Source organism: Telopea speciosissima, chromosome 4 (assembly GCF_018873765.1).
Source record: "Telopea speciosissima isolate NSW1024214 ecotype Mountain lineage chromosome 4, Tspe_v1, whole genome shotgun sequence".
In the NCBI taxonomy this organism is placed as follows: domain Eukaryota; kingdom Viridiplantae; phylum Streptophyta; class Magnoliopsida; order Proteales; family Proteaceae; genus Telopea; species Telopea speciosissima.
Genome location: NC_057919.1, coordinates 67605713 through 67633172, shown reverse-complemented (window position 1 = coordinate 67633172; position 27460 = coordinate 67605713). Strand labels below are relative to the sequence as shown.

General features: G+C 39.3%; 1 protein-coding gene and 1 long non-coding RNA gene across 3 annotated transcripts; both read right to left on the bottom strand.

The window, feature by feature from the left end:
- Positions 1-102: 102 nt before the first annotated feature.
- On the bottom strand, positions 103-27314 carry LOC122660204 (AMSH-like ubiquitin thioesterase 3). 2 transcript variants are annotated; one of them, XM_043855419.1, is made up of 14 exons: positions 27054-27314; positions 25319-25383; positions 25100-25175; positions 24804-24995; positions 24415-24530; positions 23422-23527; positions 23258-23304; positions 22741-23071; positions 22530-22619; positions 22378-22440; positions 21636-21710; positions 21111-21173; positions 1483-1535; positions 103-364 (listed from the first exon to the last, which is right to left on the bottom strand). In XM_043855419.1, the coding sequence occupies exons 1-14, from the start codon at positions 27165-27167 to the stop codon at positions 190-192; spliced, it is 1566 nt and encodes a 521-aa protein (XP_043711354.1). In that variant the 5' UTR covers positions 27168-27314; the 3' UTR covers positions 103-189. The 2 variants fall into 2 exon arrangements, with proteins under 2 accessions (XP_043711354.1, XP_043711355.1); XM_043855420.1 differs by having other exon boundaries at positions 24415-24524.
- On the bottom strand, positions 1051-1414 carry LOC122660205. Its single transcript, XR_006332645.1, has 2 exons — positions 1375-1414; positions 1051-1296 (listed from the first exon to the last, which is right to left on the bottom strand). It is a non-coding gene; the product is annotated as an uncharacterized LOC122660205 (long non-coding RNA).
- Positions 27315-27460: the final 146 nt, after the last annotated feature.

Below are 27460 nucleotides of genomic sequence, written 5' to 3'. Positions count from 1 at the left end.
ACCTGGATTTTTAATGTTTTATTTTAACAATCCTAAGAGAAAAAAAACAATGGGAAATATTTTTTTCTGGAACAACCCCAACGGGAGATAACATCAGGGCTCTACAGGATTAGTCCACAAATATTTACTGTTTGTTTCTTGCTACTGCAATATATTCTACATACAGCTCAAAACCTAGAAATTACATGATTACCGAAGATCAACAATATCACACTTCAATTTGGTGTTCATATAAACATGGGAACAGTGCTCATAGATTGGGTTTCCATCATCAGGCTCTTCATGAGGATGAAACCCACGCTCTTGACAGTTACGAATCACAGATATACCTCCTGGATCCGAAAGATGAAAGATGCCATGCTGCCTGCAGTATTATAGGAAACATGGAAATACATTAATATTCATAATAAGAATATGATGCCACATAAATACCATGAATTTTATCATATGCTTTGGAACAAGATTCACATTGTGGTCACCAAATAGGAGCTGCAACCAAGTTTGGATACTGACAATGATACATGGACTGTGTCATGCACTCATGCTTAATCAAGATCCTTCCATCTCACACACCCTCTAGATCAGGTAATGTACTATGTAGTTTTATCACTCCAAACCAAGTGCTGAACAATTCCCTATTAGCAGCAGCTGTTGGGCTGAATTTTGCAGGAAGTGGTAAGGATGAATAATGAAATGAAACGGACCCTAAACAAAAGGCAATTGGGAAAGACAGGTCTGTGAAAGCTCCAGTGGAGACACAAATGTAGACTGTCATCCCAATGCCTAATATCTATGTTCTCTTCCCTCTGGTTTTCTAAATGTCACGGTAGCCTGAGATTTTTACTGTCCAGATACCCTAATATACGAATGAAGAGAGAACAGGTCAAGATTATCAAGGTGATGGCATGCTTGCAAATGGTCAATGTCATTCATTACCATCTAAATACTAGTCTACCTTTCATTTCCTTCACAGCCTGAAACTAGACATGATTGGTTGATCCTACCATCGAGAAAAATCATTTTTAATCCCTCACTGTATAAAGTTTTTTAATAAACAAACTGTTAATGTGACAGAGGCTTCTTTTAGATGGATTTGTGCACATATGTTTGAATTCTGGGTTCTTGAAAGTCCAAATGGCAACCCAAACAGCATCCAGAACTGTGAACATGATGCCAGGAATTCAGCATTGCCATCACTCTGTACACCCAATGTTATCCTATTACATAACATTTCGGTCATTGCCTACCCAAAAGTCATCAGGCTTTCAATTAGACAAGATAGTGACTCAAAATCATCTGCGTAATGGGTCTATAATTTATTTTTTCTGGACAAGTGTCCTTAAATTACTGGCCAATGATGTACCAGTAGAACACAACTGAGTCGCTTTTTCTTCTACCCAGATCAAGAACATTCATTGCCATATTTTTTGCCACACTGACAGATATGTTCACGGCAGATGCATGATGAAAGATTAGATTTACCTGGATGTATCTGTGGGAGCCATAACAATTGCAATTGCTTCTGGTAACATGACCTGATAATAAGACACAAGCTTTTCAATGAAAGATAGACTATGCTTAAAGGGTCCATTAACATGGATCAGAGGAAAAAGAAACTAAAAACAAACAGGAAAAAATAGATACTTAACAAAGAAATCAGCTTCAACCATAGACCAACTAAAGACTATTACTACTTAAGTTCCATGGTTATGAGAGAGAGAGAGACAGAGAATATTTATCATGTAAAATACAGAATGTTTTAAAATTCAATTCCTAGAAGAGACCTAATTAAATACAAGTATGAAATAATACCAAAAAAATCTAAAAAATAAAATAAAATAATATACTCCATTAAGAAAAACTCATCATATGGTTCTGCAATACACCACAAAATATTTCATAACGTGAAAAGGAACCTGTACACAAATACTCTATTTTACCCACCTGAGGACCCACTCAACCCCAACCTTCCCCCCCCCCCCCACCCCACCCCACCCCAATTCCACAAATAGAATTCCTGTAGAAATTGGCTAAAGGTATTTGTCAGTCTTTGAATGAGCAACAATAAGGATAATATTTCTTGATTTACCACAGAACTGTTGAATCACATTAAATGATGACAATGAAGACCATTCATATCAGCTATGTGGTAAAATCATTTGAGAAGATCCTATGTGTTATGCCATGATTGCAAAGACATGGATTTTTATTTTTTCCTTTTTAAGGCAAAAGTTTTTTTAGACCAGCAAATCTAGAGGGTAACTCTAGACAGGTACCATCTTTTGCCTTATGGGAGGGTGATGTGCAATATTGACTGTATGTCTGTAAAATGCTTAGATATGTCAAATTTCAGACTAAGATTCAATCATATATCCCTGCATGTATTTGTACATTCCCTTGTATTTTCAGCCACTCATTTCTTTTTAGAATATTTCATTTTTTCACTAGATCTTCAGAGCTTTATATTGCCACTAGAGCAATCTCCGTTTCGGCCAAAAGTTGACATGTGTACAGGGATCCTTGGAGTAAACTTGTCCACAAAGTTCCAGATCCATCCAAACTGCCACATGGCAGATATTTGTGCCAGTCTAGAGATACACTCTAGCAAAACTTTTTCCATTATTAACTGAAGGCTAACCAAAACCCATAAATCCCAATTTCTCCACTGTAAAAAAAATGAGATTACTTTGTGAATCAAAATTCCATTAGCCAAGAATCAAAAAAGACAGTGGACAGTTTTACAAGCCATACATGAGAATCAATATTTGCCCATTCTGTAGATGGGCAATATACTGAAATCAAATACAAAAAAGACCCCGCATTATACAATTAGAAACAGCCTACATACAACAAGTCTCTACGTACCCCTACTTTGGCTAGAGAATCAGCCAAGGCATTGGCTGCCCTTGGTCTCCAAGGGAACAAAATGTTACCCTCACTGCACAAGACCTTGGCCTTTCAGATTAGGTGTGCCAATCTCCAAGAAATCTGTAGATCCCTGGATGGTCACAACAAAACCAATATGCTCAATCTCCCTCCACCACAAGATGCGTCCAGGGCTGAGAGTAAAAATGGACGGCCCCTGGATCACAGCCTTCATTTCTGCCATGTTGGAATCTGCCTAGGACTCAACAATTAGATTGAGATTGTATTTGGATTTAAATCTTGTGTGAGATTTGAACAACAATGGTTGAACTTCATATAACAAGGATCAAAAAGGATAAAAGGAAACTTTTGAACAAAGGTTTGTAAGGGTAGGAACAGGACTTAAAAGTGAGCAAAATACAAGGTTAAGCTCTCCCAAGGGGAAACCTAGCCTAAAAAAAAATTGGAGTCATAACTGTGGGGAGAGAGAGAAAGAGAAGAGAGATCAGCACTTAAGCCTTTGGCATAAGCTCCAAAGCAAAGATATGAAATTGCTTGTCAGCAACAGAGTGTAAGCAGCGTTAGACAAACAAGAAAAAGGTGGCAAAATTGAAAGCAATGAGGTAAAAAATGGCTCAAAGGTGGCAAAACAATGCTTGTTGCTGACAACTGTAGGCCAAATACAGATTATACCTGTCAGAGGGAGAAAATGAAGCACAAGACTCTACCGTAGAGTATTAGGTCCATGTGGTGACAGAAATTTCAGTGACACCAGCTATCAACCCGCGGTTTCTGATAGGTCAATTTGTATAAAAATTGAAGGGAAAAGGTTGGGCATGACGCCAGGGTGCCCAGCATGTGTCATCCTCTCTCCTGCCCCTTTGGAAAAAACACCCTTGCTCTCTCGTGTCGAGCCCTGTGATTGGTGTATGCCGCTATCTTACCAAAAGCTGGCGACATGCACAACCCTCTCCCAAAATTGAAATAGCAAAAGAAATTAAGAAAAAAAAAAAGGTCAGAAAGAGAAAGGTTCATTTTAACTTGTTGTAATTTGGGTTCAAGGGTAGTATTTCTGTAATAGGGGTAATTGTCCTTGTACTCATTCTGGAATGTTCTTCCATCTATTATAAATAAGAGGGCTGTGAACATCAATTTCACAAGCCATTCATTCACGATTTCCCACAAGGTATCAGAGTTGGGATCCACATCGGGATTCCAACGCTAATGTCGTACACGCAACCCTAGAACCCCATCTCATTCCCTCTCCCTCTCTCTCCTCTCTCTCTCGCGGCTTCTCTTCTCTAGCCGCAAGCACCGCCTTCCGCCTTCTGCCTTCATCAGCACCACATGTCGCCTCCGGCACAATCGCTGGAGCCACCTGCTAGCACCTCCCGTCGCTGCTAGCCTTTTTCCGCCGGTGATTTCTGCCTACGTGTTTTGCCGTTGCCGCCTCTCCCTGCTGCCGGCCTTTTTCTTCTCCCCTTGGTGGTGAGTTGACTCCCACCAAAGGCCCTTTTTTGGTGATTGGTATGTGTTAAATCATTTGCCAGAGATTTTTTTTGTTGATGATCTCTTGGGATCTAAGTTGTGAAAGTTGAGTTGTTTTTTGGGTGCCTTATTCTTCACCAGCATTATGGACTCAGAAATTTCTACTGCCTCCACGGGAACTGATGGAACCGCATCTCGTGAATTTCTCCCATTCCTTGCTAGTCCCATCAAATTAAATGGGACGAATAATCTTATGTGGTCGCGCTCTTGCTTTCTGGCCATTGGTTCTCGTGGTCTCTCTGGCTATATTATAGGAACAACTACAATGCCTATTGAGGCACCCAAGATAAGTGGATGACATCCAGTTTCTGTGTGATGTCCTATCTCATTAATTCTATGGATCCCGAGGTCGCTAGTGGGTACTTTCTCCTTGATACTGCTGCCAAGATTTGAAAAATTGCCAAGGATACCTATTCTTGTTAGAGTTATTAGAATTTATGTAATAAGGGTAGTTTAGGAACTAGCCTTTTGTCTAGTTGCCTTATAATGTATTTTCTCTTTTTTATCCTTTTTTACCTTTTACCTCCAAAGGTAGGTGGGTGTAATATTTCCATCATTATCAATGAACTGATATAGGTGTGTGGAGAATACTCTCCAACACAAGACATTACCACCGAAATATTCTCTCCTCTTCCTTCTTGTCTCCTTCTTCCTCCTTCAACTTCTTCTCCTTCTCTTACTCGTATTCCTAACCTAAAATCCAACTAAGGTATCAGAGCTTTAGGTTTGAGAGTCGTATTCAGCCTCTTGCTCCCAAATTTTTCTTCTCTTTGGAATCCAAGGGTACAAAGGATTTCAAGGAAGGAGATTCCTATGTAAAAAACTTGTTGAAGAAGTATGAAATAGGCTCTATATGACCTATTTGGATGTTTGAAGATGCCATTTGAGCTGTGTTGAAGCTCCTTTGAAGTTTTGAAGCCCACCAAGTTACTGCTAGGGTTACCGCCAGTTACAAGTTGCAGGCCCAATTTCTGGACAAGAAAATCCTAATTGCCGAAGAGCGCACGTCTCACCTGTTGCTTCCTTAATCAGTTTAGCCATCTCTGGTGAGCCCCAATATTGGGGATGGGTAAATAATGGGTTCTCTCTCTCGGCTTGTGTTTGAGCCTTGGAATGAGCCACTAGAATAGCCCAAGGGTGCTTATTATGCCCCATATGTTCCTCCTTGCTGATTGAAGGACCTGTTTGAGCATAGCTCCTTTTCGTGGGATCTCATTTCCTGCCAAGGTAAAACCGAGAATATTTGTTTCCTCTTTTTCCTGCATTTGGAATGCAATATGTTGCTCTATTGGTTGAGAAATGACTATGAACAGCTTTGTGTGAAGTCTTTGAGCCTGTTTAAGTTGGTGTTATTCCTTGGAGAGTGTTAGGGTGAAGCTTTGTCAAGGTTGTACTTATTTTCTTCCTTGCTGAAATTCGATTCTTGTTTCGGGTTCCACATTTGGGTTGAGTGTGTACTCCCCACTTGGTTTGAGTACTCTTGTTTATGGTCAAGTGCTATTTTCCCTACAATATGGTTGATTCAAAGGTCTCTGGGCTTGGTTCAGCTGATTCACAACCCACTCCAACAGCTTCTCAGTTTGTTTTTGAGAACCCCCATCCACAAATCTCCATTGTGAAGCTTGACAACACCAATTACCTTGACTGGTCACACTCAGTGAAGCTTTCCCTTAGGAGCAGAGGGAAACTTGGGTTACAGGTACTATTACAGCCCCAGAACCTGACTCTCCAGCATATCTGAAATGGGAGACCGAAAACTCCACAGTGATGACATGGCTCATCTTCTCCATGAAGCCTGAGATTGGGAGAAGATTTATGCGAAAAGAAACTGCCAAGGCAATTTGGGACAGTGTCTCCCAGACTTTTTGATAGGGTAGGTGACTCTGCCAAGGTCTATCAGCTTCACCAAAAAATTATTACAATGAGGCAGGGTGACAAGACCATTTTTGAGTACTATAATGCTTATATTGGTCTTTTGGAGTGAAGCAACAAAGAGGGATGTCCCAGGAAAGCTTCTTGCGTTCCGATCCTAGAGAACAAGTGAACTATCTAAAAAAAAATCTTCTCCGTTGTGGCCTGGTTAGGACTATCCTCATTCTACATTGTCAACCCTAGTTTAGGTTGAGTAGACGGGGATATAGGCACTTCAAATGGAAAGCTTGGGTAAAGAAGAATGAATAGAATTCCGAGGCGACCAGAGGCGATCGGCAATGAGAGCGTAGAGTTTCGTAGTAAGAGAAGTTCAAGCTAGTCAATCAGTAAGTGTACTTTTAGGGGCTTATCCTGTGGGAGGTGGGCTTCTTCTTCATATCAGACCCTTAAAAAGGAGCGTGCCTTCATTTTACTTGGTGGCCTGAACCCTGAGTATGAACCAATCAGGCTCCAGATTTTAGGTCGGTCCCCTCTTCCATTTCTTGATGAGGTTTGTAGCTACTTACAAAATGAGGAGCCTCGGCGTGTTGCTATGGAATCAGCACCAGCACCATCCCTTAAGAGGTCTGCTCTCAATTCTAATTCTTTCAGAGACACCCGTGGAGGTGGCAGAGGCCAAGGGCTTAACCGTGGGGAAGACAGAGACAGGTTTCGATGTGATCATTGTGGGAGATCTAAACATACGAAGGATAGGTGTTGGACTCTTCATGGCCGTCCCCCTAGTACACGAGGTGGTACTAGTGGTACTTGTGGTGGCCGTAGAGGGGGAGCCGGGGAGCTAGAGCACACTCTGTGATGACTGGGGCAGATGCTAGGGAGTACCCACCTAGCACACAGGATGACTCCACTATGGCAAATGCAGTGTTTCGCAAGGTCATGTCACATCTGAGTACATCTCCTACACCTACCGTGGCCAGCTCCTCTTCATCCTCAGCTTTGCAGGTCTCCACCTCAGCTTCTACCGCAGCCCAGTCTTGGATTATTGACTCTGGTGCCACTAACCACATCACCGGTACGTCTCATTGTTATGATTCCTATACCATTTGTTCTGGTAAGGATAAGGTTAGGGTTGCTGATCCCTGTTATATCATCCATTTCTCTTGCTTTTTTCCTTTATGTTCCTAACCTCATTGTTAATCTCTTATCTGTAAGTCATTTGACTAAATATCTAAACTATTGTCACCTTTTTTCCTTCTCATTGTCTTTTTCAGGATTTAGTGACAAAGAGGATTATTGGCAATGGTCGTGAGGAGAAAGGCTTTTATCTTTTTAAACCTCTTTTGCCCACACTCAGTCCTATGTGTGTGGACATAATGATAGTAGTTCTGTGGATTCTGTTATGTTATGGCATCGTCGTCTTGGCCATCCATCTTTTGTTGTAATGAGGAAACAATTACCTCACTTATTTTTTTCTATTTCTCCTCATGTTTTTTAATGTGAACCATGTATGTTTGCCAAACACTATCGTTCATCGTATCCATATCATGGTAATGGATCTACTGCTCCTTTCCATATTGTGCATACTGATGTTTAGGGACTTTCCCCTGCTACCTCTTTATTTGGCTATCGTTACTGTCTCCTTTGTTGATGATTTTTCTCATGCTACTTGGACTATTTTTATGAAGCATAAAAGTGATGTCTGTGATGCATTTAAGAATTTTTATCAAATGATTCTTTCTCAGATACCCGAATCAAAATTGTTCGGTCTGATAAAGGGGGGAAGTACATGTTTAGAGGCCTCCAAACCTTCTTTACTAATAATGGCATTATCCATCAGCTAGCGTGTGTTGACACCTCCAAACAAAATGGGGTTGCTGAGAGGAAAAATCGTCATTTATTGGAGATCACCCGTAGTCTCTTGTTTGGCATGCATGTTCTCAAGACCTTCTGGTCTGAAGCTCTTCTCACTGCTTCCTTTCTCATCAATCGCATGCCTACCAAACTCCTTGATTCCAAATCTCCCTTAGAAACATTATCTCCACAGGTTTCTGCTTTCTCTCTTCCTCCCAAAGGGATGTGTTTGCTATGTGCATGTTAACAAACCTGTTCGCACTAAACTTGATCCCAAAGCTCTCAAGTATCTCTTTCTTGGGTACTCTTCTACTACCAAAAGCTACAAGTACTATCACCCTTCTTCTCGTCGATGTCTTCTCTCCAAAGATGTCACCTTCCTTGAATTTGTCCCATTCTTTGCCCCTTCTCAGCATCCTCTTCAGGGGGAGAATTGTGGAAGTGAGCAGGATGCTGATTTTCCCTTTCATTCTCCTCTACCTATCTCTCCTTTTATGCTTGACATTGGAAAACACAGGGTTGTGGATGTAGATGATATTGATGATCAATCAGGTGTGGATGATAAGAATGGAAAAGAAGTGGTTGTATACAAAAGAGGTGAATACTTGAAAGGAAAGAAAACTAGCCAAGAGTCCTCTTTGGATCCACATCCTGAGATCCATTCTCCTCAGTCAGGTGACATCCCTTCTCTTCCTTCTGATTTAGACCTTCCTATTGTTGTTAGAAAAGGGAAAAGAGCTTGTACTAATCCTATAGCCCAGTTTGTTTCCTATGATGCTCTTTCTCCTACAGGTCTTGCCTTTAGTGTTGCTCTCTCTTCCACTTCTATTCCTAAGAATGTTACTGAGGCTATGTCTGACCCAAAGTGGAGACAAGCTATGTCTAAGGAGATGATGTCACTTGAGAAGAATGGTACTTGGCAATTAGTGGATCTTCCCAGGGGACGGACGTGTCCCAGTTAGATGCAAATGGGTCTACATAATCAAGTATAAATTTGATGGTACAGTTGAGAGATACAAAGCAAGGTTGGTGGCCAAGGGGTACAGTCAAGTCTATGGAATTGACTATCAAGAGACATTTGCTCCTGTGAGTAAACATAACTCTATAAGAGTTCTATTATCATTGGCAGTCAATAAAGATTGGCCATTATATCAGTTAGATGTGAAGAATGCCTTTCTTCATGGCGACTTGGAAGAGGAAGTGTATATGCAAACCCCAGCAGGCTTCAAAATACCTTCAGCTGAAGGGAAAGTGTGCTTCCTCAAGAAGGCACTATATGGCCTCAAACAGTCACCAAAGGCATGGTTTGAGCGATTCTGGCAGGCCATTCTGAAGAATTGATATTCCCAAAGTCAAGCTGACTACACTCTCTTTACCAAGCGGGGTAATGGTTCCATCACGGCCCTTATTGTCTATGTTGATGATATTGTAGTCACTGGAGATGACAGAGCTGAGATAAATAGGCTGAAGACCTACTTGGCTCAACAGTTTGAAATCAAAGATTTGGGTCCCTTGAAGTATTTCTTGGGAATTGAAGTATCAAGGTCCAAGAGAGGAATCAACATATGTCAACAGAAGTTTATCCTTGATTTGTTGACAGAGACAGAGATGTTAGGCTGCAAACCAACAAATTCTCCTATTGAGCAGAATCATAAACTAGGAGAAGATTGTGGTCCCTCTCTTGTTGATGCGGGAAAGTACTAGAGGCTAGTAGGGAAGCTTATCTATCTTTCTATGACACGCCCAGATATCTCTTATGCAGTGGGAGTAGTGAGTCAATTCATGCAAGCCCCCAAGAGTGGCCACTTGGATGTTGTGTATCGCATTCTCAGATATTTGAAGTCTTCTCCAGGGAAAGGACTGTTGTATGCCAGGCACAACCACTTGAGAATGGAAGGATTCATTGATGCCGATTGGGCTGGATCCATCACAGACAGGAGATCTACCTTCGGTTATTGCATATTTGTGGGAGGTAACTTAGTTACATGGAGAAGCAAAAAACAGTCTGTTGTAGCCAGATCCAATGCAGAGGCAGAATTTAGAGCTATGGCTCATGGAGTGTGTCAACTCATATGGTTGAAAAGATTGGTTCAGGAATTGGGATTTGACACTGAAGGTCCTATGAGACTCTTTTGTGATAACAAGGCAGCCATCAGCATTGCTCACAATCCAGTGCAACATGATAGAACAAAGCACATTGAAGTGTATCGACACTTCATCAAGGAGAAGATAGAATTTGGCTGCATTTGTACTCCTTTTGTGAAGACTGGTGATCAACTGGCAGACATCTTCACCAAGGGGCTTACCTCTCTTTAGTTTAGTAACCTCTTATGCTAGTTGGGAATGCATGACATTTATTCTCCAGCGTGAGGGGGAGTGTTAGAGTTATTAGAATTATGTCATAAGGGTAATTTAGGAACTAGCCTTTTGTCTAGTTGCCTAATAATGTATTTTCTCTTTTTTATCCTTTTTTACCTTTTACCTCCCTAGGCAGGTGGATGCAATATTTCCATCATTATCAATGAAGTGATATAGGTGTGTGGAGAGTACTCTCCAACACAAGACATTACCACCAAAATATTCTCTCCTCTTCCTTCTTGTCTCCTTCCTCTTCTCTCTTCTCTTCATCCTTCAACTTCTTCTCCTTCTATTACTTGTATTCCTAACCTAAAATCCAACTATTCTAAAGTGGGTAACATTGCCCAATGTTATGAGCTTCGTCAAAAGATTCATACCACTAAGCAACAGGAACTCTCTCTTTCACAATATTATTCAAAATTGAAAGGTATGTTGATTTTTATGGGCCATTTATTATTGTTTGTGATGTGGATGCTACTGCTTTCAAGAAGTGGGAAGAAGGCCTGCCGCCTGCGTGTCTTTGATTTTCTTGCTGGTCTCAATATGGAGTATGACCATATCAGAATGCATGTTTTGAATAGAGAGCCTTTCCCTACACTGGAACAGGCATATGCTATTGTTCAATCTGAGGAAGGGCGCCGCACTGTCATGGTTCATCCTGCTCCTCAGGAACGATCAGTCTTATTTAGTAGCCCACAACAGCCTTCTTGTGGGACTCCTTCTCGCCCTACCAGCGATCGGTCCACTACTAATCATCCTCCCTTAAAATGTGATTTTTGTGGTAAGGAACGACATACTAGGGAACGTTGTTGGTAAGGATGTGAACGGTTATTCGAAAAATCCGTATTTGATCCGCTTCCATATCCATTTAGGAGAATCCGAATCCGTTTGAAACTAATCGGATACGAATATGATAATCCCCCTATCCGACCGATTATTATCCGATTCGTTTAGCAATCTGACGATAATAAAATACCATAAATATATCTCTGTGTCCATCTATCCTTTCAAGTTACCTTATTGGAATTTGTTATCTTATTTTTATAATTTTATAAGTTAAGATAATGTAATTATTTTTCTAGATTTTCTATTGGTTTATATATATCGTTTTATGCAATGTGATACATGGAATCACATATCTATTAAAATAAATACAAGATAAAATCAAAAGTCAAAAACATAAGAAAATCAAAAACTAAGAAGAGTAGAAGAAAGGATAGTTGCTGAACTCTCAAGTCTCAATCCTAACCAAGGTTCTAAAACTCGGTCTCGACCAGGTCGAGTTTTCCGAGATCTCGGTGAGACAGTGTATTTTTTTTTTATGTTTCGGAATTATGTTTTGGTGGGCATATGGCCATAGTTGGCTCCGAAACTTTAAGGTAAGCTTGTTTTAGGCTTAATAAACATATTTAAAGGTTCAAATTTAAAATTTTTTAAAAAAAAAAAAAAAAAGGAAAAAAAACCACCAATTTGGTATTTTGGATTTGCTCCCTTGGTTGGTAGTAAAGGCCGAACCCTTAATGTAATATTGCCTATTCTACACATTGTTTGAATGACATGAGACATAATTGACAAGTAAAACAAGTAAATTATGCACATAATATTGAATAATTATTTAAGAAATATTAAAGACTTAAGTCATAGACACCTTACTACCCTAGTCTTCCATGTCTTAACTCCCAAGTCCCAACAATACAATACCATGACTCTATGAGTACTGAGGAGATCGAGATTCTCGAAATATTCGAGATTTCTCCGAGATTCTCGAAATATTCGAAATCTCGGACGAGTTTTTCAAAATTGTGCATATTTTGTGTCTCGTATGTCATCTCGTCTCGAGAAGCTCGAGTTTTCCGAGATCTGACCGAGTTTTTCAACTATGATCCTAACCCTCATCATAAAAACGATAAAGATGTCAACAGATAGTTGAAAATTCATATTCAATCCATGTTCATATCCATTTAGGAGAATCCGTATTCAAAAAAATCTCTATCCGAAAACTATCCGAATCTGTCCAAAAACCGATAGGATAATATCCGAATCCGTTTTAATATAATCGGATGCAAATATGATAATGCCACTATCTGACCGAATTCGATCCGTTTACATCCTTAGCTGTTGGAAACTTCATGGGCGTCCTAATGACACCAAAGGCCATGGTCAGGGTCGTTCTACTTCCAAGGCACATCAGACTTGTTCTGAAGAAAACATTGTCGAACAGCCCCTTTCCCAGGAGGAATTTAATCAGCTCTTGCATCAGCATCAACTTATGACACACATGGACACTTCCTCTATTTCCACTCCTTCGGCTGCATCAACTAATGGCTACATCTCTGCCAGGACCTCCCACTTCCACTCCTTCATCTTCTTCAACATCAGGTATTTCCAGTGGTAATTTTACCTCAGTCATGTCCAATTCTTGGATTATTGACTCTGGTGCCATAGATCACATGACAGGTTCCTCTTCTCAATTTTTGCATTTTTCTCCTATTTCTGGTTCCCATAAAGGTAGAATTGATGATGGTGCTCTTTCCTCTGTTTTTGGGAAGGGCACCATTAAGTGTACTCCTTTACATCTTTCTTTAGTCTTTACATGTACCTAAATTCACTACTAATTTATTGTCCACTAGTAGTCTTACCCGTGATCTCAACTGCAAAGTAACTTTCTGTCCCACTCATTGTGTTTTTTCAGGACTTGAAAACAGATCATACGATTGGCAGTGGTAAAGTGGTTGGTGGGCTCTATATGCTGGGTAGTACCTTTCCTGCATATACTTTGACTTCCCAGACTTCTGACTCTGCATTGGCCAAACTACATCAGTGGCACCGTCAGCTTGGTCACCCTCCTTTACGTGTTTTAGCTACTTCATTTCCCAGTTTAGTTAAAATTTGTAATTCAACTACTCTTTCTTGTGATGCTTGCATTTTTGCTAAGCAAACTCATGCTAATTATCCCATTTCTGATAATAAAAGTTTGCACCCTTTCAATTTTATTCATTCTGATGTGTGGGGCCCTACCCATTGTGTTTCAACTTCTGATTTCCGATGGTTTGTAACATTTATTGATTGTTTCAATCGCACCACCTGGGTTTATCTTATGCACAAAAAAAGTGATGTTTTCTTTTGTTTCAAACTATTTTATAAAATGATTGAAACTTAATTTGATGCCCATGTGAAAATTTTGCGTACTGATAATGGAAAAGAATATATGGAATCATCATTTCAGACCCATCTCGCTTTCCATGGGATTATTCACCAAACTTCATGTGTTGATACTCCTGCCCAGAATGGTGTGGCTGAAAGAAAATACCACCACCTCTTGGAGGTTGCTCGGTCTCATATGTTTACTATGGATGTTCCTCATTTTTTGGGGTGATGCTATTCTTTTTGCTGCCTATCTCATTAATCGGCTACCCTCTCAAGTCCTTAATGCCCGCTGTCCTCTTGATATACGTTTGGGTTCTTCTTCTTTCATTGTTCCCACAAAAGTTTTTGGATGTTTAGTCTTTGCTCGTATTCATCATGTTCATGGTAAATTTGATCCTAAGGGTCTTTCTTGTATTTTCTTAGGATATTCTGCTGCTATAAATGCTATCATCCCCCTACCCGCAAGTACTTGGTATCCAGCGGGAGAAGACTTTGAAAATCTTCACTAGGGGATCTCAAGCAGTTTGGCATAAAAAGATCATCACAACCACTAAACCACCTCAATTGGAAGAGCCGGATTCGAGTCCTTCTCCTGGTAAGCCTATTTCTGATCCTAATCTTGATCTCCCTATTGCAATCCGTAAGCCAAAGAGAATGTGTACTCAACATCCCATTTCTAATGTTGTGTCATAAAATTCTCTTTCCCCTTCTTTTTATACCTTTGTTTATTCTTTAGCCTCCGTTTCTATTCCTAACACTTGGCAGGAGGCTCTAGCTCAATCAAAGTGGAAAGAAGTTATGTATGAAGAAACGAAGGCTCTGGGAAAGAATCAGACTTGGGAATTGGTGTCTCTTCCATCTGGGAAGAAACCTGTAGGCTGCAAATGGGTTTTCACTGTGAAGCAGAAGGTTGATGGATCGGTTGAGAGATACAAGGCTAGGTTGGTTGCCACTTGCCAGAGGCTTTACCCTAATTTATGGGATTGACTATCAGACCTTCACCCCAGTTGCAAAGATGAAAACTGTAAGGGTGATCATTTCTTGTGCTGTTAACCTTGGATGGGATCTTCAACAACTTGATGTCAAGAATGATTTCCTCCATGGAGATTTAGAGGAAGAAGTGTACATGGAGATTCCTCCGGGTTTTGCTACTTCAAAAACTCTTGGGAAGGTATGTCATTTGAAGAAAGCTTTGTATGGTTTAAAACAATCATCTAGAGCATGGTTTGGGCGTTTCCATAGAGCCATGGTGTCTATTGGGTACAAAGAGAGTAATGCAGACCATACCCTATTCGTCAAGAAGGTAGGGCAGCACACTACTGTTCTGATAGTTTATGCAGATGACATAGTAATTACAGGAAGTGATAACGAAGAAATCAGTAAACTCAAGAAGTATTTGGGGACTAAGTTTGAGGTCAAAGATTTAGGGAAGCTTTGATATTTTCTTGGGATAGAGGTTGCCCATTCAGCAAAGGCATCCCTCTCTCTCAAAGAAAGTACACTCTTGATTTATTGACTGACATTGGAATGTTAGGGTGTAAGCCAGCTGATACACCCTTGGAACCAAATACCCATTTGAAAAGGAAGGAAGGAGAACCTATTGATAAGGGTGGTTATCAGAGGTTGGTGGGACGTTTGATATACTTATCCCACACACGACCAGATATAGCTTTTGCAGTAAGTGTTGTCAGTCAGTATATGCATGATCCCTATACTTCACATCTTGAGGCTACCTATAGGATTTTGCGATATCTGAAGTCTTCACCTGGCAAGGGTATCCTCTTTACTCCTTATAAACATCTTCAGGTTGAAGCCTTTATTGATGTTGATTGGGCTAGGTGCTCAAATGACAGACTATCCATTTCCAGTTATTGCACCTTTGTTGGTGGCAACTTGGTCACTTGGAGGAGCAAAAAGCAAGCAGTTCTGGCCAGGTCTAGTGCTGAAGCTGAATTTAGGGTTATAGCCCATGGAATTTGTGAACTTCTCTGGCTCCAAGGTCTCCTCCGGGACTTACATGTTCAGGTTGATCTTCCTATGCGCCTCTATTGTGACAGTAAGCAAGGTTCAAAATCTTGCGAAATTTCGGCGATATTTCGCCAAATTTCGTATATCTCGAACTGTCCGAGATACGATACCAATCCGAAATGGAAAAATACCATATTTCGACGATATCTCGTGAGATATCGACGAAATATCGTGGACTCACGATATATCGCGAGATATTGAAAAAGTCACTAAAAGTGTCACGTGCAATATTTCGAATACTTCGGAAATTTAGGTCATCTAGTTTCGAAAATTTCGGAAATCTCGGTAATTTCAGTAATCTGGTTTCGAAATTTTCGAAAATCTCGGTCATTTTTGGCATTTTACACCCACAGAAAAATACCATATTTCGACATCGTCGAAATTTCGGTATCTCGAAAATTTCGGTCAGACCGAAACACCGAAACGAAACGAGATTTAGTACCATGACAGTAAGTCAACCATCAGCATTGCACACAACCCAGTCCAACATGATCGTACCAAACATGTTGAGATTTATCGTCATTTCATCAAGGAAAAGCTAGAACCGGGAACTATTTGTGTACCTTTTGTTCAGTTTAGTGAGCAGTTAGCTGATATTTTTACTAAAGGAATTCTTGTCAAGAATTTTTGTTCTATAAGTGTACCAACCAATTTTAGGTACTAATGTTCGTCTACAAACGCCTTGTCGTCACAAGTCCCAAGTTTTTTATGGGATCCATAGTGTTATCAACAAACTAACAACCCAACATTCCAATCTCAGTAAAGAGATCAATAAAAAATTTCCATTGGGATAAACTGATACGTTTCTTGCTACGACAAACCTCAAATTCTAGAAAATACTGGAGAACACCCAAATCTTTCATTTGAAAATGTAGTTGTCAATAGGCTTTTACATCTTCTATACCAGAAGAATCATTACGAGAAATAATGAAATCATCAACACATATGACCAATATAATTACCTGGGAACCTTGATGACAAACAAAAACAGAATGATCAAAGTAGAACTGCGAAAAACCACAACTAGATACAAGTTTATCAAACTATTATTAAACCAGACCCGTGGTGACTGCTTCAAACCATAGATTGTAGGATCGAGTGACAACCCAAGAGCGGGTTGAATTGGGTATTAAGGAAAGTATTGACCATTTAAGAATTATTAGCCCAATTAAATCATAAAGTTCAAACAAAGATAAACTTACTAATGGAAGCCACAAAACTAGTAAAAAGTTAGAACTCAACCAGTGATCAAGAACTCGATCGAAACCGTCAAGTTGACTCGGTTTCGACAAGTTCCGAGACGAGTTGGACTGAAACTTTTAAAAATCCCTTAACTCGGCCTAGTTTCGAGTGTTTCGGTCTGGTTTCGATCGAAAGCAGGTCGAAATGGTCAAAACCATGACCAAACAGCATGCTTTTTCCTTGGTTTTAGCTGAACTGAACATGATGCCAATAATTCACAGACCAAGCATCTTTACTTTTAGGTGCAGAACCATACTACACAGCCTTATCTTCTACTCCTACCTTCTTTTTCCCATTCAAACCAATGACAGCCTTATCTTCTATTCCTATCTTCTTCTCCTATTCTTTATTTTTGCATCTTCTTCTCCTTATTTATTTCTTTCTTTTAGTTAAAATTCCATTCTGGGTCAAAGTCGTCCATCCTTCCAAAGATTTTTGGTTCAAAATGGAGAAAAGGATCTGATGAAGAAATATTTGAGAGAAATGAAGTTGTTCTTGGTATTCCTTTCATTCTATTCTATTCTATTCCACAGTAATTGTTCAAATTGTATGTTGTGTTGTTTTGTTGATTTTGCTTTTTTTTTTTGGGGGGGGGGGGGGGTTCATAGATCTTGAAAAGAGGATCATTTCAAGAAGGAGAGAAGTTTTTATGGAGGCATCTCCTTGTATGACAAAAAGCTTCTCAGGTGGGCTGGGGAGATCAATAAAGAGTTTGACATTAAATTTCAACCCTGTGCTTTTCTTTTTCCAATCGGTAATGGACTATCAAACCAATTGGTCCCATAACATGTCATGGGATACGTATGTTGTGCATTCGGAGGAACGGCTTCGCAATCTTCAGTGGTACGCTGCTCATGGATTAGACCCACTAAGAAACTCCGCATAGAATTGAAGAGGGACATCTTAATGTTTTATTTGGATTCAATGTATTATTCATGGTTCAAGTACTTTATAATTACGTGAACTAATTATAAATTTATAATACCATTTTAGTGTCTGTATTGTATCAGCGCATATGTTAGTAAACTTGGGTCAATAACCACAAGTACTATTTTCAGTGATTTTTTGGTGAATGTAATTCATGGATTGTGTTTAAAATGTGAAAAATAGGCAACCTGCAAAAAATCAGACCTAAAAAACCTTGTTTTGGGGTCGAAACCTTGGTTTCCCCATCAATGGGAAAAAAATCCCAGGTTTCGACCGAGATATGGGCGAAACCGAGACGAGCTCGATTTCTGGCTGGTCGAAACCTTGTCGAAACCCGAGTTTTAGAACCTTGAACTCAACAACCATTCAATACAATGTAAGGGAATAAATAAGGAATTTTTATCCTATCCTGTTACTGCACGGTGCAGTGCTGCATCGTGCGGCGCTGCAGAGGTCATGTGGCACAGTGGGCCCCTCATGGTGCACATGGCCTCCACAGCCACCACACAATGCAGCACTACACCGTGCAGAACCGAGAGGATAACGATTCATAAATAAGAGCTAGAGAGAAAGAGAGACACAAGCATTTATAGTGGTTCGGCAACCTTGCCTACATTCACTCCAAAAAGCTCCTCATTCTTTGTGTTCCACTAACTCAATTGCTTTACCAGGTAGCAATCATGTTCGAGTTTGCATAATAAGGGTACTTTAGGAACTAGTCTTTTGTCTAGTTCCTTTATATTGTATTTCCTCCTTTTTACCATTTTTACCTTTTACCTCCCTAGGGAGGTATATGTAATTTCTTTCTTGTTAACAATGGATTAATATAGATGTGGTGGAGAATACACTCCAACACAACACATTATCACCGAACTCTGCCCTTCTCTATTCTCTTGTCTTCTTCTTCTCCCCCTCTTACTTGCACTTACTACATAAAATCCAACTTGGTATCAGAGCTCTCAGGTTTAAGAGCCGCATTTCTCTTCTTGCTCCTTTTTTTCCTCTCTTTGGAATCCTAGGGCACAAAGGATTCCAAGGAGGAGGCTGCTATGTGAAACACTTGAAGGAGTTATGTACCGGTCAAACTTAATTTGGTGTGCGTGAACGCTGTCAAAATCGCTCTGAATGAAAATAATTTTTTAGACATCAAACAAATGAATATTTTACCGCATTTTTGGTTTTTAGCAATGTTTTACCATATTAAGATTTATGGAATTTTTAGATTTGAGAAAAACCCCAGCATTAGAAAGTTGAAAATTTCACCTGCCGTCGAAAATCCAGTTTTTGTTCTTGATCTGGGGGGTTGACTTGTTATCCTTTTGGAATTTGATTTTTTAACTATTTTTATTGGATTCAAATAGGGGGTATTTGCTTTTTTATGAATAATATCTTAAATAAATGAAATACAAATATAAAAATACAAAGACATTTACCTTTTGGCATAAATAAGTATTTGGACTGACAACTATGATTCTCAGTACACTGTGCGTACACTAGTAAACTTAGGTCAAAACTACAAGTACCATTTTGAGTTTTTTTTTTTTTTTTTTTTTTGTGAAAATAGTTCATGCATTGTGTTTAGAATGTCCAAAATAGGCTGTGTACAAAAAAGCAAATCAAAAAAAGAATTTCTGGGCCTCGAAACCACCAACTCGAGTTGGCTGGGAAAAAATCACTGGTTTCGAACATATCTCGGTTTCTAGTTGATCGAAACCAAGTTGAAACCCGAGATCTTGAACCTTGATGATGTTTTTTGGTGTGAAATGGCTATGGAATGCCTTGTTTGGACTCTTTGAGTTGGTTTGAGTTGATGCTACCCTTTGGAGGGTAATCTAAGTGGAGATTTATCAAAGTTGGTGTCTGTTTTTTCTTGGTTGGGACTCTTTTCTTGTGTTGGACTGCATATTTGGGTTGAGCAAAAGAAAATTGGTTACAAAGTCAGTTTGTAACCTGTTTGGTTACAAACAGACACACCCTTAAAAAAAAGCATTATTTCCTATTATAACTTCTACATTATCTCCCCCTCTACGGCCACCACTGGCTACCCGTGAGCTTTCGTTTTTGCACCTTCGCCACACTTACAACTACCTAGGGCCCTGAAATAGGAGAGGACTTGACACTAATTTCAGCCATTTGCACTTTTCACGTATGGCCATGGAACCAACATCATCACTTGAGCAGTCTGCTCTTACTTCTAGTTCTCACAGAGACTTCCATGGTGGTGGTAGAGACCAAAGGCCTACCCGTGGGGAAGACAAAGACAGATTTCGATGCGATCATTGTGGGAGATCTGGACATACTAAAGAGAGATGTTGGACTCTTCATGGTCGTCCTCCTGGTACATGTGGTGGCCGTAGAGGGGGAGCTAGAGCACACTCTGTGATGACTGAGGCAGATGCTAGGGAGTATCCACCTAGCACACAGGATGGTTCCACCTTGGCAGATGCAGTGTTTTGCAGGGCCATGTCACATCTGGGCACTTCATCTTCTACACCTACAATGGCAAATTCCTCATCATCCTCCGCTTTGCAGGTCTCCACATCTGCTCCTACTACAGCCCAGTCTTGGGTTATTGACTTTGGTGCCACTAACTACATGACTAGTACGTCTCACTATTATGATTCCTACACCATTTGTTCTGATAGGGATAAGGTTAGGGTGGCTGATGGCTCCCTCTCCTCCATTTCTGGTAAGGGCAGCATTCCTGTTACAAACTTACATTGTCCATTCCTCTTGATTCCATCCTTTACGTCCCTAACCTTGATGCTAATCTTTTGTCTGTGAGTTATTTCACTAAATCTCTAAATTGTTGTCACATATTTTCCTTCCCACCGTCTTTTTCAGGATTTGGAGACGAAGAGGATTATTGGCAATGGACGTGAGGAGAAAGGCCTCTACCATGAATAATTATGATTGGAGGAAATCTGCATAGTTGTGCTTTCCTGTGAATAATTATCCTTATCTTCTGGTACACCAAAAAGATAAAATATCGAATATCGACTCATGACAACTAAGCATCAATCATCCAAGAAATTACAACTAAGTGGGAAAACAAATAGATAATTCTTTTAGGAGAAGAAAATTCTAGTACAGGTCTTTTTCTACATACTGAATGTCTGAATCAACAGTGGAAAAACTTCAAAACTATTACCAAAGTAATTGCAGGGTTCCCTTAATTAGCGAACAGATAGATTGATTGATAAAGACAAAATAAGAGAAGCAAAATAATAAATAAAACTAGAAATCACTAAATAAAATAACATAATGATCACCTGATATGAATAATGAGTGTGAAGATCAACTGATGACATGAAGCAAGTCTGCGATGGGTGTGTCTAAAAGTTAAAACGGAACTTGATCAGAATCAGTCCAAGGATCTCATTAAGCTGTTACTTTAGGTCAAAACGTAAAATATTAAACAATCACGACTACCATCGAATATGTAGTGACTAAAATAAACTAGTAGACTTAAGACTAATTACTTTTTCAAAATCAGAAGTTCAGAAACTTCAACCTTTTTTACTTTTACATTTTTATCACTTGTCAATATTAGTTTGAGTTTCAATATATTCCTATACTTCAACCCAATTGTAAAGAGGGAAAAACATAATGAAAAGCATGCAGGTATAACTGCAACAGAGAAATTTTTTTGGTCGTGTAAAAGCTTCTTTTTTTTTTGGGGGGGGGGGGTTCTCTTTCTCTCCAGTGTGCCATAACTTAATAAAGTTTTATCGCATAAATTAAAATAAACCAAAAAAAAAATTGAATATAAGCTAACCAAGGGGTTAGTTACTTACATGAATCCACCCAAGAGGGAAAAGGGAAAGTTTGTCTTGAATGTCAAAAATTTCTTCCTCATTCATTGTCTGGCACTGAAAATAAATAAATGCTTCAAAATGATAATACTTTGATTGCAAAAGTAAACTTGTATCAATTTAAAATAAATAAATAAATTGGATCAGAGTACAGCAGTGACAATCAGTATGGACTCGGGAGTAAACCTCTATTCATAAACTAGGCACAACGAGATGAAGCAAAACTGCACCGAGTCAACACTTGACAGGTATTTAAAATCCTAGAATGAAAAGAAAGACTTCCAAAATTTGGGATTAAAGGTCCAAAAATAACCTTTTTGGGTACTTGATGGTTACTGCCCATGGACAAGGAAAAGTGGTCTCTAAATTTTAGTATTGAGGGAGTTAATTCCATTTACTGTAGCAGAGTAGGCATAAATTCCTGTTGTCAAGGAGAATAAAGCACCAATATTGCAGATGAATGGAATATTAGAGCATCCAACAACTGCTTACTTTTGCCTAACTGAATCATGATTCCAGCTACATTCCTAGTTTGCATCGAGTTTGGTTTAAACACAGGCTTGTTTATCCAAAACTAATCCTACATGAGCCAAACATATCAGGAGTCTGAGAAATGGGAATACCATAAACTGCAACTTACGAAACGCAACCAAACCAAGTGAACCCCGAGTTGGAAAAACAGCAAACAGAACTAAATTGGTTGGTATGCCTAGCATGTACTTACTGAATCTGAAGTGGACTCCTGCTTTGGAATTATTAGCGTAGTGATATGGAAAACCCTGTTTTTCTGCAATCAGTCAAAAAGGAAGTATCATAAATCAGAAAACTTCCATTCTGTTAAGTGTTAACATTTCTAATAAATTTAGTGACACTCACAAGAGAACCCGCAAGAACTCCACAAGTTTCTAGATTTTTTGCTGTATTTGCTTGTGCCAGTCTCAGAAAGTCCTCCATCATTTTAACTGGCTGCAATATACGTCAATAAAGTTAGAATCATGTTTGTATAGCACATGGAAGAAAGCTTTACGCAGACCTGAACTATTGTGAAAGATCTAGGTAAAGGAAATAGGCAATGGGAGGCTCTTACAATGTGTAAATGCTGATAAGAACTAGAGTCAGACATCCCTTCCGGTAAAGATTTTGCCGGTCCAGGTCTTGGATCAGCAACTTTTGACGGATGAATCGGAAGGTACTCCTGCTGTACTTGTGCAAGAACAGGCGGTGGCGACGGTTGCCAGATGTTATTCAACTCAAAACTATCTTCCCTCCTCTCCACAGTTGACAAAGAACATGAATCCTCAGCAGGCTGTAACCAGCTACCATCATCTAAGGAAAGCACTGATTCCATTGTAGATCTAGCCTCTCCAGGATCACCATTTTTTGTTGCCACATGACCATCTTTTCCAGTCTGGTTCAGGCTATTAAAATACCAGGAAAAATTGTTACATGCAGTCATTTCAAAAGAAAAAAGAAATAATATAAAGCGCATGAACCAAAACAATAATTAAGGCATTTAGATTGAGATGAGCACAAAGACAGACAATCCTAGAAGCTCAAAAGATAGGAGTTACACAAGCAGTCATAAGTTCAGTTAATGTCCTAACCCCAAATCTTCAGTTGAAGGTATGTCAGCACTGCTAGGATACTGCACCTGTACAACATAACAAAATGAGTACTTTACAGCAGTGCAGTTTTAGAGCCCCTAAAAAAATTGTTTTTCCCCTTTTTTCATGAATAAACAAAAGGAATATGTCATGTGAATAGTTACCTTTGTCCCTGCAATAGGTCCTTGCCACTGACCATGGAGACCAGTTGGACCTAAAAATGAGTGTCTGGACAATGTTTCCTCCTTAGGAAGGGGTAGGCTGAAAGACCTACATATTCAAAAGGGATGACAGTACGTATTAAACAAAAACTGATTTGCAGGAGATAAGAATCCAGTGCCATAACCGGTTAGGTTCAAATACTACAACCCAAATGAATTATGTAAAAGAGCAATGGAAATATAAACATAAACAGAACAAACCTTAGAATGTAATCCTCAAAATTACCTTAGTATGTCAAATAAATGAGATGGCTGACACAAGTTAGGACTTTCATGGAGAATCAAGAAAAGATAGAAATCATCAAAGTAGAAACTTTAGGGTTAAGAGTGCTGGGCATCACCACATTAGAAGTTTCGATTCAAGTGATCAAAACCTCCAAAAAGGAAGGTTGGTTACGGTTTCTTGCCAGTCCTTGGTCAGGGTCTCTTGTATGGTAGGTTAAGATCGAGTTCAGTTGAATGAAGGAATTGATGGGTTTGGTTGAACATAAACGGTTATATGAAGACTTAAAGAACATCTGGAAAGTAAAGAAAGAGAAATAAAAGAAGAAAAGCTAGACAATCACAACTACAGTATAGGGAAAATGGGCAATATCACCCAAAGAAGTACTCACTGAAATTCTCATCATGCCAACCTTCACTCAACTCAACTCAGCTCAACCTTCACTAATAAAATCTAGAGAGTTTGTTTCTGTCCAGGAGTGTGGCCTATGCCAGTGCTTCCTGGGTCTATCCGTCTCCTCCCCCAATAGGAGGTGTCCTAAATTAATAACATTGCTTGCCAAATTCTTTTATTTTCACGTCTTGTGCTTGTGGTTGGCAGTTTCATTACAGCTCCCAAGAAGCTAGCCAAACAAAGATATAATATGGAATACCCAAATGACTGATATTAACATTCCATGTGTCCCTACAGATGATGATTGGACATATACTTACATCTTCTGGAATTGCTTCTCAATTTGCAGGGTTTTTGGTGATGCAACTTGAGTAACCGTATTGTGATGCTTCCATGAAGAGTGCAATGCATTTCTGCTAGCTGGGTGCAGCTGCACCTAAAGGAGCAGATGAACTACTTACATCAGAAAGCAAAAAATAAATAGATGAAGCATGCAACTGAAGAAAGTTCACTAGAAGTGAAAGATATAGTGATAGAGCAAAAGATCAATAATGAATAGCTTAATAAATAATTAAATAAACATGAAACCGTCATTTTTAGAAACCATTGATTCTAGATGACAGAGTGGGCTTCCAATCCTAAGTTGTTGCTGCATGTGATCAGTTCAATCACATGATGCGGAGTTGGGAGCATTAGGTGGGAAAGTTACCTGTTTAATATCCAAGTTTGATGAAATTGACTTTTTAATGGAGGGATATTCTGTAGAAGAGACTGTTGAAATATTTGAAGTATTTTCTAGGCAATTCAATTGGGCTATGGTACGTGCTTTGTTCAGTTCATCCAACCGACGATTAAACTCTGCCTTCATCCTTTCCAGTTCCTCTATGACATCAAGCAGTTTCTGAAATGACACAGGAAGATACAATGACAGAGATTTCAGGAAATTAATTGAAAACTAAGCACGTGAAACAGATCAAACATCCAGTATAGTTACACTACACTCACCCGTCTGTAAAAGACCCTTTCTTTTGGAAGCAATAACTGGTAATCACGGTGGAGTGGTATAGTTTCAGACAGCAAACTGGAAAATGAAGAACCAGTTAAGGCATCCATGTTCTTAAATATACAAATAGCAGAATCTGTACTGAGCCCCTCTCTCCCCCCCCCCCCCCCACAACCCAAAAGGGGGGGGGGGGGGAGGCAGCAGAATTGTGACTCGCTTACCTGCAAAATCTGAGAAGTATAATATACAAATCTATGATATTCTTTTCCTCTCGGTAGATACTAGCCTGAACATAGCAAACCGGAATCAGCACCTAACAGAAAGAATACCAAAACATAATTTCTTAAAGAATGCACATGGTAGTCAATAATCTGTTCTGCTCAACATAATTTTTAATAATGTAGTTTTAGAATCATTTGCTGTTAAACAATGGTTTGAATCCGAAAACAATGTTTTGAACATCAAGAAATCAAGAAATATGCTACCCAGACACAGCAATGATTGTGTGCTGCAATGATTCCATTTATTGCATTCTTATTGGTTTAATTGAAGTGTTAGCCTCAGTATGACTCAGAATTTAAGGTGTCGAGATAACAGTGTGTAAAATCTGTTCAATTCTTTTAGAATGAATTCAACTCAGATTAAAATCTAGATGCAAGTCATCTTTCTCTCGGCTAATGCAACTACTCTGCTGCAAAGATACAGTGCATTTTATGTCCTTTTCTGATATGTTCATTGCTGAAAATCATTATTCCAGTTCTAAACCATAGAGGCAGGCATAAATAAAATGAACAGTGTGAGGGAGGGAACCAGTTTTCTATTGTTCTATACCATTTTGGTTTTCGTAGATCAAGTGAAAACTTTAATATGAATAATAAGAATTACAAAATCTTATTATAACAACTCAGAAGAGCTGGCACTATTCCTAGAAGTAAGACATTTATTCACATCTTCCTTGGTAAACAATGAAGACCTGTTTCACATCATAGACCACCCAAAATCCATGAGACATGACTATTTCTACACCATTCCAACAGCCTGTGACACCTATATTGTCTAATTTCATTGAACTATTCCCAACAGCAAATTCCTGACACCACATACATAATAAAGGAGTGAAATGAAGGCATGCAACCTCAAGAGTCCAACAACACTAGATTCTCTGCAACGTCTTCCCAGTGCCCCTAAAAGGGCAGGTTCATAATATCTCCACAGCAGGTCCATCAAAAACTTTAGATGAAATTTTCTATCCAACTCCCACACTGCAGCGCCCCCCCCCCCCACAAAAAAAAAAAAAAGGTCAGGGGTACTATAGTTTTGTGCTGGAAATTGCAGATATCTGTAGAGGAACTGAACTTAACGATAGTTAGCAATCATGATCAAAAGCTCCTGCATAATAATTCAAACTAATTAAAGCAGTGAGATATTTGCATTATTAACATGGTGTCATAATAATTATTCCCCTTGATAAAAGCTGTGCCACTTCATGTATCACAAATCACTTCTGATCTTAAAGGAAAGACAAGTACGAACCACATTTGGAATTCATTTCTCAAACAAGACAAGTAAAGGCTAAAAACAAGAAGAAAATAAAAAGGGGTTACCTAAGGGCAAGGAAAACAGTTAAAAATCAAAACTATGATAACAGTTTTGAAATTCAAGTAATTAATAGCTTTCGGTGATCATAAAACCCAACTGTGCATACTAGATAATTCAATTTCGAACATTCCCAATCAAAATAACCTAGATACTCACCGAATTCGGTTTTTTTCCACTGAACTTGTAATTAAAAACAAAGCTAAATTAGTATTTGACTGGATTATGTTTGCTTAAATAATTCGTTCTTTAACATCACAGAAACAAAATAGAATCATGAAAATTAGCCATTTAAGCCGTTGAAATTAATAGAAAAGTAGGAATTGTGCATACCGAATGTGAAAATATATGAAAACGGACCTGTCTGATAAGATTATCTGCTATTCGGTAGTAATGACGAAGGGGGATCCGATTGTCAACATTGATCTTTCGAGTCATGGCGTTAACGTTGATCGGCCTGTCTAGAGGCTTCATCTTTTCCGGCGATACTCAACAATCCTGAGAAATCTGAAGGCTTATCCGAGTATGAACTTTTTTTCCCCGCTAATTCGATGAAAACTCGATTCTCAAACGAAAGGATTGTTCTTTATGCGTGTCTATGAAGTAAAACAGTTTTGATTTTGAAGCCTATAAGGGGAGGACCGAATTTACCAGGTGGACGCAGCTCAACCGTGTCAACTCGGTCATGATTTGTGGCACGTTTGGTTCGAACCCCAATTTTTAAGAGTTGGGCTCACGTTCACGGCTCACAGCTGTTCAGATGGAAT